The sequence below is a fragment of the Lissotriton helveticus genome, chromosome 6 (genome assembly GCF_964261635.1).
Source record: "Lissotriton helveticus chromosome 6, aLisHel1.1, whole genome shotgun sequence".
Classification (NCBI taxonomy): Eukaryota; Metazoa; Chordata; class Amphibia; order Caudata; family Salamandridae; genus Lissotriton; species Lissotriton helveticus.
In genome coordinates this window covers 1,284,998,241-1,285,010,776 of record NC_136067.1, presented here as the reverse complement: position 1 = coordinate 1,285,010,776, position 12,536 = coordinate 1,284,998,241, and the positions used below count along the sequence as shown (strand labels likewise).

General features: G+C 44.4%; 1 protein-coding gene across 1 annotated transcript in view; it reads left to right on the top strand.

The window, feature by feature from the left end:
• The window catches only part of LOC144761711 (kinesin-like protein KIF28), a 982,011-nt gene that overhangs the window by 230,127 nt on the left and 739,348 nt on the right, over positions 1–12,536 (top strand). The window contains exon 8 of the mRNA XM_078646973.1: positions 8,959–9,101. Within this exon, the coding sequence (XP_078503099.1) occupies positions 8,959–9,101 (143 nt within the window). The remainder of the gene's footprint in view (positions 1–8,958; positions 9,102–12,536) is intronic.

Sequence of the window (12,536 nt, the reverse complement as noted above, 5' to 3'; positions counted from 1 at the left end):
CAGTGGCAAGGGCTTGGTTGGATGATCGTAGCTGGCGGGAGGGGGTGTAGAAGGACAGTCGTGTGTTGAGGCAATCTGGTCCGATTTCGTAGAGTGCTTTGTGTGCGTGGGTTAGGAGCCGGAAAGTGATCCTCTTATTGACGGGAAGCCAGTGGAGGTTTTTCAGGTGACCAGAGATATGTTCTTTACGCGGGATGTCTAATATGAGCCTGGCTGAGGCGTTTTGGATTCGTTGGAGTTTTTTCTGGAGTTTAGCGGTAGTCCCGGCGTAGAGGGTGTTTCCATAGTCCAGTCGGCTCGTGACCAGAGCGTGGGTGACCGATTTCCTAATTTCGGTGGGGATCCAACGAAATGTTTTTTTGAGCATGCGAAGAATGTTGAAGCAGGATGAGGAGACGGCGTTGACTTGTCTGTTCATTGAAAGTGAGGAATCCAGGATGACGCCCAGGTTCCGTGCGTGGTCTGTCGGGATGGGTGCTTTTCCAAGGGCTTCTGGCCACCAAGAGTCGGCCCATGCGGAGGGGGAGGTACCTAAGATGAGGACTTCTGTTTTATCTGAGTTCAGTTTCAGACGGCTGTGTTTCATCCATTCGGCTACTTCTTTCATTCCTTCGTGTAGGTTAGTTTTGGCGGTGCTAGGGTCATTGGTGAGTGATAGGATCAGTTGAGTGTCATCCGCGTAGGAGATGATGTTGAGGTTGTGTTGGCGTGCGATGACCGCGAGGGGGCTCATGTACACGTTGAAGAGGGTGGGGCTGAGTGAAGATCCTTGTGGTACGCCGCAGATGACTTCAGTGGCCTCTGACTTGAATGGTGGAAGGCGGACTCTCTGGGTTCTTCCGGTGAGGAACGAGGTGATCCATTCTAGTGCTTTTCCTTGGATTCCGATGTTTCTGAGGCGCTGTAGAAGGGTGCTATGGCAGACTGTGTCGAAGGCTGCGGAGAGGTCGAGGAGGATGAGGGCGACTGTGTCTCCATTGTCCAGTAGAGTTCGAATGTCGTCTGTTGCTGCGATGAGGGCGGTCTCAGTGCTGTGTTTTGCTCGGAAACCGGACTGTGAGGAGTCGAGGGATTTGTTGGCTTCGAGGAAGGCGGCGAGCTGGTTGTTGACAGCTTTTTCGATGACTTTGGCCGGGAATGGAAGGAGCGAGATGGGGCGGTAATTTTTGAGTTCAGTGGGGTCCGCTGTGGGTTTTTTCAGAAGGGCGCTGAGTTCAGCGTGTTTCCAGCTTTCCGGGAAGGTGGCGGAGTTGAAGGAGCAGTTGATGACGTCTCGGAGGTGCGGTGCTATGATGGAGTCTGCTTTGTTGAAGATGTGGTGAGGGCAAGGGTCTGTGGGGGATCCTGAGTGGATGGAGTTCATCAGGCGGATGGTGTCCTCAGTGGAGATTGGGTTCCAGTCATTAAGGATGTTCGAGGGGGGTTAAGGTCCAGCAGATGGTTGGGTGGGTTGGTCTCCGGGTTGGTTGTCGAAGCTGTTGTGGATGTCTGCAATTTTGTTGTGGAAGAATGAAGCTAGGGAGTCGCAGAGGGCTTGAGAGGGGGTGATGTCGTTAGAGTTGGCCGAGGGATTGGTAAATTCCTTGACGATGTTGAAAAGTTCCTTGCTGTTGTGGGCGTTGTTATCTAGTCGGTCCTTGAAGGCGGTTTTCTTGGCCTTTCGGATCAGTTGGTGGTGTATGCGGGTGGCGTTTTTGAAGGCGTCCTTGGTGCTGGTGGTTGGGTCTTTTTTCCAGGCCTTCTCAAGGGAGCGGCAGAGTTTCTTGGATTTCTTAAGATCATCGTTGAACCATGAGGCCTTTTTGCTGCCAAGTTTGCTTTGTCGTTTTTTCAGTGGTGCTAGGATGTCGGCGCTGTTGGATAACCATAGGGTGAGGTTGGTGGCGGCTTGGTCGGGGTTTGAGGAGTGAGCTGGGGGGTTTAGAAGAAGCGATGAGGAGATCTGGTCGATGGTGATTTTGTTCCAGTTTCTTTGCAGAGTTGGTAGGGGGTGGTTGTTGGGTTTGGGCTTGTTGTAGGTAAAGTGAACGCAGCTGTGGTCAGTCCAGAGGAGAGCCGTAGTGTGGCTGAAGGAGACATGATTGCTGGAGGTGAAGATAGGGTCGAGGGTGTGACCTGCGATATGGGTGGGGGAAGTGACCAGTTGTTTAAGTCCGAGGTTGGCGAGGTTGTCCAAAAGGGTGGTGGAGTTGCAGTCGTTGTTCTTTTCAAGGTGAAAATTGAGGTCTCCCAGAAGGATGTAGTCCTCGGAGGGGAGCGCGTGTGGAGTGATGAAGTCCGTGATGTCTTCACTAAATTGTGCGCGGGGTCCTGGTGGCCTGTAAAGGAGGGTGCCTCTGAGTGTGGTCTTGGGGTCGATGTGGATCTGGAAGTGAAGGTGTTCAGAGTTGGCGAGATTGACGTCTGAGCTGGTTGAGATGTGGATGGATTTCTTATGGACGATAGCGATTCCTCCTCCTGTGTGGCCGGTGCGGTCCTTGCGTATGATCTTATAATCTTCTGGGATGGCAATGGTGATGTCTGGGGCGGAGGAGGCGTTCATCCATGTTTCTGTTAGGAAGGCGACGTCCGGAGAGATGGTGTCTAGTAGATTCCATAGGTCAATGGCGTGCCTGTGGACCGATCGGGTGTTGAGCAAGATGCATTGTAGGTGGTTGGGGTCGGGAATCTGTGGTGTGGTCGTAGCGGAGTTGTTGTCGGTGCCGATGAATTTGCAGGAGTAGCATGAGAAAGGTCCATGGGTGTGTCCAGGAGCGGCTTGGATGCAGTTGGGAGAGCGGCCGGGGTTAAGGGCTAGGAGGGTGGTGGCATCGTAGGTAATGCGGGAGGACTGGGCAATGCGGGCGCCAGGGGGTCTGGCGCTGGGCGCGGTCCAGGCGCGGACGGGCGTAGACGGGCTTACCTTTGGCCCACCTTCGGCGTGTCCGTAGCGCGTGGACGCTGCGCGTGGGTGCATCTGTCCATAAATGGATAGTGGGGGGGCGGAGCGTGGGAGGGTCAGCTTGGGAGGCGGGAGCGGGGAGGAGACACTGGGGCAGGTAAACAAACAACAACAGCAAAATGGCGGTGGGGTAGCGCGATTTCAGCAGTCCCCGCGCTAAAGTTGCCAGATATCAGGAGCACTGATCAGAACAACAATATAAATTATAGCGCAGGAAAAACGCTATTAGTTAAAAGTTAATTACAATTCTTAACAGACAGAAAAACGAAAAACGATACCAAGCGCTATGCAGGAGCGCTATGCAGGGGAGAAGGCAGGCGCTGTGCAGCAGTATACTCTCTGTGGGGTAGGGCTCGAGGAGGAGCGAGTGGGAGCGACCTCTGAGAGCGAGAGTCAGACGGTCACTATAAGGTCTAAAGCAACCCAAAGAACCGATGCAGTTACTAAAAACGGGCAACACTGCTTCTTAAAAAGATACATATGGGATACGTCTTTCATTTCTTAAAACCCTCCAGGTGGGTGGTGTGATATGATGGAGTTAAGATCTGAGGGAGGCACTGATGGGGATTTTGAAAGGCAAGCTAATCCTAAAGGCAGTAGTACACTTTATCTTGCTTCAGTGTCTTGGGACTTTGTTGGTGTGACATGTCGTGAAATGGGTTAAATTGACCTCAATCCTAATCAGAGAGAAAAGAGAGATTTTACTCCAACTTTGAGCTCCATAAGTGCGAATCTCGTAAAAGGAACCCCAGAACTTTCATTAAGTCCTTACGCTTTAACATGCATTGAGATTAATTTCGAAGGACCTGTTAAGAGATCACTGGGTGTGATTTCAATGAAAGGAGGATGGCACAAAGGTTTGGCTCTGTTTGTTTTCTCATCATGATTAATCTATCACATCATCAAGGAAGTTTCCCATAAAGTAGTACAGGATGAGTAACAATTACTTTTAGTTGATTTACAACAGCACCAAAATTCTGGTCATTTGTCTGAAAACTATTGTGCAAACCACCCATTCGGTGTTTCTTTTCCTTTTCTTTGGTTGTACTTCATCCAAAACATCTTAGTGATTTTTGAGTCAATGTTCTTAGCATGAATACCCATGTTGCCATCTTATTTGTAACCAATTTAAATTTCTCCACTCCCATGCCAAAGGAAAATCCGCCCACAGTGGTTGGATACACTAGCACAGTTCCAAAATAGCAGGGCCAATTCCCACTAAGCTTGTCTGCCTTCTAACACTGTCCATGACTTGAAAGGGTGCAGATTGAGCTGGTCCTTCGATTGACTAGAAGATTCTCAATCATCAACACCCATAGAGTCATTCATTGGCTACTGGCTTCGTCAATGGCCACCTTCAATATTTGACAGCTGTTCTTGAAGACCCTGCATGGGTTGGTTCCTGGTTATTTAAATGTAGAAACCTCTCATACTTTTCAGTCCTTGCACGGAACAAGCTTGCTGATATTCTCTGGATCCCAGTTTGCAACAACACCTTTTTTTCACCAAGGGTGTGTGACTTGCCACCATTGTATGCCTTTGGTGCATTTTTGGTATGCCTTTTCTCTTTCCAGATAGTCTTATTTTTTAAGTTTCTCTCATAACAAAATTCGGCATCGGGCAGCTCAAAGAAGCCGTCTGGACGCTGAACTGTCAGAATATTTATACGCAAGAAAGGGAGACAGATGTTGGATATATGATTTATCGAATCAGTTATGAGCATGTTCATCAGGAAAGCTTTTCAGAGGAAAAAGCCTGTGCACAGGATGATTAAAAAGATAACTATAAAGGTGATGAGTGATGCTCAGTGGTAATCAAGAAGACTCAGAATTTTGTGTTTGGTCTGTGGAGGGTGTGAGGACACACTGACGGCACACTACTAGGCAGTACAGAGTACTGTGTTTTTTTTTATATCTACAGAACACATGCTTACAGTTTGAGGCAAAGGAAGATAACTTTGTTCACCTAGAATCGCATGATTTTGGTACCAGTTCTAAAGCTACCTTTGGAATCCAGAGCTCCAACTTTGAAGGGAAATGCACTTAGAGTTATTCTATACCGTAATTTGTCAGCATTTGTAACATTTGACCCTAACAAACCATGAATAATCCTATCACGGTGTCAGAGGACAGCATGCAAAAGTACAAGCAAGCCAGGCCATAATTTGCATTGAATCCCCATCCTGTTCAGATGTCACCATCCCGTCTGTCAACAGTTATTAGCCATATCGTCTTTCAGTATAATGTGGTCTCACACACTAACTTCACAATCATGTGCCTCCGAATTTCAGCATCTTACCTTTTATATAAACATCATCCTCTAGGGCATTATCTATTGTATTGCTCATGCCTGTGATAGAGCGCGGGCTCACCTGCCCGAGATTTTACCATACTCACCTGGGCCCATAAATCATAACCACTTTTGAACAGGTAAGCCTACGCTAAATCAGGATTTTATTTAACCTTTTTAGGACCTATACCTTTGACTTACCAATCCTAGTCACCGGTACCTAGAGTCCTAAGGGATCAAGGGAGTTAGCAAGAAAATAGGCAGTAAATAAACATTTGCACTGATAAATAATCACAGACTCGGGAAAGATGTAAACACTTTATATATGTAAATTCTTAAATGTCAGAGTCCATACTAAATTAGTCAAGGTTTGTTCCATTAGGAAAAATATAATCAAAGCAAGATGATGCAAGAATATTATGTGACTTTTTTTAAGCATTGAAACATAGGAAGGGTAAGATGAGGGAAACAGCACAATGACATACCCACACAACTTTATATTTACCTAGAATGGTGTGAAGACCAACCCTGGCCACGCCTGGGATAAAGGACAGGACCCCCGATAGTTCAGGTGCCAACAGGATAGAACATGTTCAGATCAGAATCAGGATAAGTACGGACCAAATTGGATCAGGACAGGACCACCGCAGGTCAGGACCGGCACCCACAGCTAAAGTGCAATGCCAGCGTCACACCCATCTCTGCAGCTAACAGTCGGACCCCGATTGGGTTATCGAACCTTCTCCCACAGAACCCCGATTGGGTTATCGAACTCCTTCACAGAACCCTGATTGGGTTATCAAATCTTCTGACAGAGTGCTCTGCCAGCACCTCTGCTCCCGAATCTTCTGACAGAGTGCTCTGCCAGCACATCTGTTCTCGATCGCCTATTGAGTGCGTTGGGTCAGTGACAGGTCAGCTTATTTGGACAAGTCTGACAATCTAACTAGCTAAGCCTACCTTTGTTATACCATTCTCCAGGGCAGTGTACCACCCCCAATGTTGCAAATGTGTGTATTCCTTCAATTTGATTAGTCAAAGGACGAGGAGAGGTCATCACACCATACCAGAATGAAGTCATTTCATTCAAATATTAAAATTTACGTTCCCTCCCATAATTTAATTTTCCCATGCATTTTTATTCCACCCGGAAGTGAATGTATCAATAAGAATTACAATGTAATATAAAAATTTGTTCAGCTTCCTTCCAAAGGGTCAAAAGGTAAGATTCCCATGAGCATCTTCTAGCAATCAGGAGTTGGCCCGTGTTCAATGTCATGGCTTGTGGACTCGGGTGAATTCAGCACATGCTCAGTTTCAGAACTCAGAGGGAGCAACATTGTACTTGATTGGTCCAAACATGAGCTAATAGCAAAATCAAAGAAGAATAGTTTTAGAACAAAGAATAAATGAATACTCTGTATACCACTTATCTCTACTCTATTCCCATTACTTTATTTTAACTACAGCATTAGGATTTAGGCAGGACGAACAATTTAGTAAAAGTAGCAATGCAAGCGTTAGCACATGAGAACATAGAGCAGCCATCTTTAGCTCTAGTGCGCAGAAACAAAGTTTCCCCACCAAAGCAGAAAGTACGTCATGTCACGTGAGTATGACAGATGCATGCGCAGAGAAGTTTCCGCGTTGCGGAGGACATTTTGGGTTACTCGAGTTACGGTTAGTAAGAAGCCCATTGTAAAGCTCCCCCAGCTTACTAGAAGTGTCGTGTTTTGCGTTGTTAATAAGACGAAACATGTTTATTAGTGTATTAAGGTTTATTTCCAGAGGGTTGAGTACAAGCAAGTCTCTTTACGTGCAAAACCTTGCTCCATCACCTGCAGTTATGTTTAAGTAAACCTCTGCATTTTCATCCCATATAACCTTTGCATTCGTATTTACCTCTGCAATGGTCCACCCTTTAAGATATAAGTGTGCCTGGGATTAACTGATATTTAATGGAGCACTACAGAACCCCCACACAGACAACTATTGGGTTTGAAGTTATGTTCGTATTGGACATATACGTGCTCTAGCAAGCTCGCTAAATGCGTGTCTTAAATTTTCCATTTCATGGCCGCGTCTGGCTGGATCAGCAATAAGTTTAGCAGAAGCGCTTCCTGACACCTTTTCCCTGTCTTGTACCTTATATTCCTGCAGTAAACACAAACGCAGAGGCACTCAAGCGCAAGCTCTGATGAAAACAGCCAGCTGTGCTCCTGGTCTGCAAATGTGGCAGGCAGGTTGCCTACAAATCCTGCTTACAGGAGTGGAAAATTGTAGCTGTAAATGCCGACCTACACTTTCACAGTCGTCGTTTGGAAAGCACCACCCTGATGCCATATGAAACATAAGCGCAGGGATGGGGCGAACCAACACCACTTTTGTCTGCCCCAATGGGGGGTGCACGGCTCATAGTCAGCTGATACGGGCGCCTGCTGAGCACACCCCTGGGAGCAACCACTCAGATGACCGGTCTGGCAGACTGACACCGAGACCTGCAGTTGAACTCACCGAATGCACGTAAACCTATGCACTGACAGCTGTGTGAGGGGCGATGGCATGGTTTGTGTGAGTTGAAGGAGTCCCTAGGAGAGTGGGTGGGCTCTGTGTAATTGGAACTGACACATCTTGTATACCACGTAGCGCTGATCTTTCAGAAGCATGATGTAAAGACCAAGAATTTGCAATGCAATAGGACTTGCATTTACGTGAGACCTTTGCACTGCAATCAGGAGTGTGGGCAGGCGAGAAGGCACGAACAACGGGAGTGCGGGTTAAGGCATGGGAAGAAAATAGTGCTCACAATCTAAATAACACATACCATGCAACACTCCAAGTAAAGGGGCCAGTAGCCATGGAACGATACAAATGACTACATGGCCCTCATAAGGGGGGGACTAACAGCCTATAAACCAATCGAAAGGCAGCATTTAGAAAGGACAAAAACACAAGGTAATGAAAAATATGGGTGGTTGAGTGGTCGGAGCTTCCACTCCATACTCCATTACTGCATGGCTCGCAGAGCAAGCAGCGCATGCACGCTGCCGCTATAGCTCAACCTAAAAAATCAAAGTGTAACAAACATTAACAAAGCCAATAGCTATCATCTTGGCAAGCTTAGGATTTTTTTCGTAAATATATGCAATAGGCATTAAAAGTAATAAAAGTGAGAATGCTGCATTGTAAAAAAAAAGGCAAAATGACCCACTGCAAAAGTACGTTAATAACATGATTTGAAAGCATAAAAAAACGCATAAATTGACCTTCTAGCCATGGTGCTGAAGTGATTTATTTCTTAAGTGGATGTGCACAAGCACAGTGCCATCACTGGTAAAGTAGAGAGCCTATGACTTAAGTAGCTTGACCCTTTGACCAATGCTACAGTGGGCAGAAACAAAATGTGAATGACACTTAAGCATACCAATAGACAAATAGAACTGACTTAAAGCCTCAGCATGTGTATATATAAAACATTAGGCTGCCTACAGCTGTCTGCACCAACCTTCAGAACGTAAACTTACAAGGATAGTATACCTTAAATCTTACTATATCATCCTTGCAAGATGACATGTTGTCTTTTTGTCGTTATAAGCAAACAAACTGTGCCACGCTGAGAAGCATTTCTCTTTTCTGTCGATTTCTCGTTACACACTATTTGCTGAGATTATATTTTGCCAACATTGGGCATGTTGTGTTAAACTATTTTAACTCTTTTTCAACAACAGGGCAAAGAAGATCAAGAACAAAGCGGTGATCAATGCAAGCCCAACAGAAAAGTTGATCAGAGAACTCAAGGCTGAGAATAACAAATTGTTGACCAGGCTGTCTGCACTTGGGAATTCTGGGAAGAAAGTGGAAGAAGACACAAGTACGTCCTGTGGGTTCTATTATTTGAAACTGCTCATTAATATGCATGAATCAGGATTGCAGCCCACAAAGTGTGGAGGATAACTTTGGTGCTGAAGGAGGGTATGGGAAGGTGTAAGCAGGCTTACATGTATTGCCACATTCCTACCCAATAGAATCTGCAAGTGGTCCACAAAAGACTATTTGCAATCCTCGAATGTGGCAGAGCAAGATAAAAACGAATTTATGCTTTGAACTATGCAACCATTTCAAATGCCTTTATGTTTTTTTCTTTTAAATCTTAAGATGGGGGGCACACTCCACTCTGATTTCTAGATATGCATGTGGGTTCTGATCATTACTTCAAATGTAGTGGGTCGATTTAATAAACACTGAATTCTGTAATTTTGGTTACATGCGCTATATTAATTTGTTTCTGAGTTTTTTTACCTTTTTCTCCTCACCAGTGTACATCTCCTTCTTCTCCTACATTTCCTACTTATTCTAATATGCAGCAAACATACCGCTAAATTGTTAGACAAAAAAGAATAAGTGCAGTGCTGGTGTGGCGAATGAAAACCAGCCCTGGCACCAAAAAATGCTCAAAGTAGCCACGCTCCCTTTGTCTGTTTGAGCAATGCCTCTTTGCAGTCATCTCCCTCTCTTCTTCTCCCCTCTCGTTTTCTTCTCCCTCTCTGATCACTCTCTCTCTATCTTGCCCATCATTCAGGCACTGCCTGATGAGCTTGGTCTGGCAGGCAAGCCTGTTGGCCATATTTCTTCTTACTGTTTGTATGTCTGTTTTTTTGGTCTGCTGGGCTAATGTTCACTGTTGATTTCTCTGATAGTAAAACAAACCTTGACTGCAGCAAGCTCAAATCCATGCAGTCTTTCATACCTTGCAAAACACTTATATAGCTTGTCTTTACAAGTCCATACCTGCCCCAATTTGCAAACCTTGCCCCCTTTTTTAGCTATCTAATTCACTAATGGCGACCACATTTATTTTGGTGCCTGGGCCTATTTTCTTTTCCAGTCCAACCCTGCCTCTGTCCCACTCTTTCTCTCTCTCTGGAAGCATACTCAAATGAACCTTGACAGCTCGGGAATGTGATGGAGGCACTAGGAACAGCCATGGTCTTTTAAAACCAGCTTCAAATGACTCCAACCCACTGAGGAAATGCCTGGCGGTATAAAAGGCCTATCTTGACTCAGTGCCTAATTTGAGCCGATGGTTTCCAGTGCCTGGCACAGGCACTTCATTGTTAACATCAGCACTTATGACAGTTCGCCACATGGTGGCACTGTTTGTCTAATTTTGTAATGAGCACAACTACAGTTGTTTCAAAATTCAATGCATAATAAAAATGACTTCATGCCTTACACACAAAGCTATAAGAATAGCTTGGGTGGCTGATATTAGTCATTTTTAATGTATACTAAAAAGTCTCAATTGTTACACTTGTAGAAGTGTGATAGTCAGTAGTTGTGTTGGTACTGTCATTGGTAGCACTGGCAGGTACATTGGGTGCTGCAAGCTGCAGCCGCCTCCTGACAAGGGCACCTTAGCCAAGAAAACCAGAACGCAGTTCCTTAATAGTAGTCACACATTTATATTGAGAGTTGAGCATGTAATTCATTAGTAGAATATGGTGTCTATATAGGCATGCTAGATTAGCCTCAGTGTGTTTAGCCATTGTTTTCTGGGAATACGTTATCTGTAAAAGCTTTAATACAGTTCCTGGAGTTGTCATTTGATGATGTTTTAAGAAGTGTGGTCTTTTTCTCTTTCTGCCTCTTGTCGGTCGGTATTTCTCCGTTGATTGATATATGTTGAAATGAGGAAATAAACAGCTGTGTGGGTATATAAAGTGGTGCCTCTTTACTTTCTGGGCCTTACAGCTCTTTACACTTTAAAATGTTGTCAAAGCATTTCTGGGAAGAGGAAAAGGAGTTAGGTCCTGGGACGTGTAGTCGGTTGGACCAACAGTATAAAGAAAAATATTTTTTACCAACTACAAGTTGTTTTAAACCTATTATTTTATAGGAGAAAAAACTTACCATATGAAACTTATAGGTAATTGGGGCATATATTATTCGTGCCCTTTTATTTCATTATTTTCTTATTTTTTCAAAAATATAAATATGTCATGAGAATTGGGAAACTAAACGTTTTCTAGACATTTAACAATTACTAGTCATAAATACAAATATACAAGACATTTAGACAATATAATACAACATTTACTTTGCAATATATACAGACAAATGTTTCTCTAAACAAAAGAATCAAGAGTAAAGCTTGCGACTCATAAGACAATTTGATCACAAACCTAATTGTAAACAATTTTTTACACAACACTGGACCTGGACTTGCTCCTCGAGTCTGTGGATCCACAGACTCGAGGAGCAAGTCGCCGGACTGCCGTCTTTTGAAAGTAAACGAATTGGTGCATGGACCTGAGCTCGAGCAGAACGAGCGAATTCAGCGAGACACGCTGTAGATTGATGAAAAGCGGCGCGCCCGCCAGGCATGCATGCCAAACACCAGTGAGAGAGAGTAAAAAACGCTGCAGCCTGAGCATTAAACCAAAAGGGCCAGCAAGGCAAATAAAGCGCCGTGGATTGCAGTGCATGATACCCCAGTGGCTCCGCCAAAGATCTTCTAAAGAAGCCCTAAAGGTTCCATTAACTCCAGCCTGAAAGAAAGAAAAATAAATAATATACCTGCGGATCAGCGGCTGCCAACCCAAAGAAACACCCAAGAGATCAAGCCCTGATGAGAACTCATAATTGAATACACTGAGTTCGAAACGCGTCGGCACTAGGACAAAGGATAGCAAATAGTTGCTCAACTGGACCATATAATTTATCTAGGGTCCAGTGTTGTGTAAAAAATTGTTTACAATTAGGTTTGTGATCAAATTGTCTTATGAGTCGCAAGCTTTACTCTTGATTCTTTTGTTTAGAGAAACATTTGTCTGTATATATTGCAAAGTAAATGTTGTATTATATTGTCTAAATGTCTTGTATATTTGTATTTATGACTAGTAATTGTTAAATGTCTAGAAAACGTTTAGTTTCCCAATTCTCATGACATATTTATATTTTTGAAAAAATAAGAAAATAATGAAATAAAAGGGCACGAATAATATATGCCCCAATTACCTATAAGTTTCATATGGTAAGTTTTTTCTCCTATAAAATAATAGGTTTAAAACAACTTGTAGTTGGTAAAAAATATTTGTCAAAGCATTTCTGGCATTTTGTATTTCACTGTTGGAGCTCGGACAGCGCTTGATAGCGTTGTCAGTCCAGTAAAATACTTATAGGATTTTCCTCACGCCATCATTTCACTGGCATCCAAGAGGAGGTCTAGAGATAGCTTTGGAGGGGTCTGGAAGCTGCATCACCACCGCTGACTTGTATTTGTATTTTTTTTTTTGTTGCAGTTTTA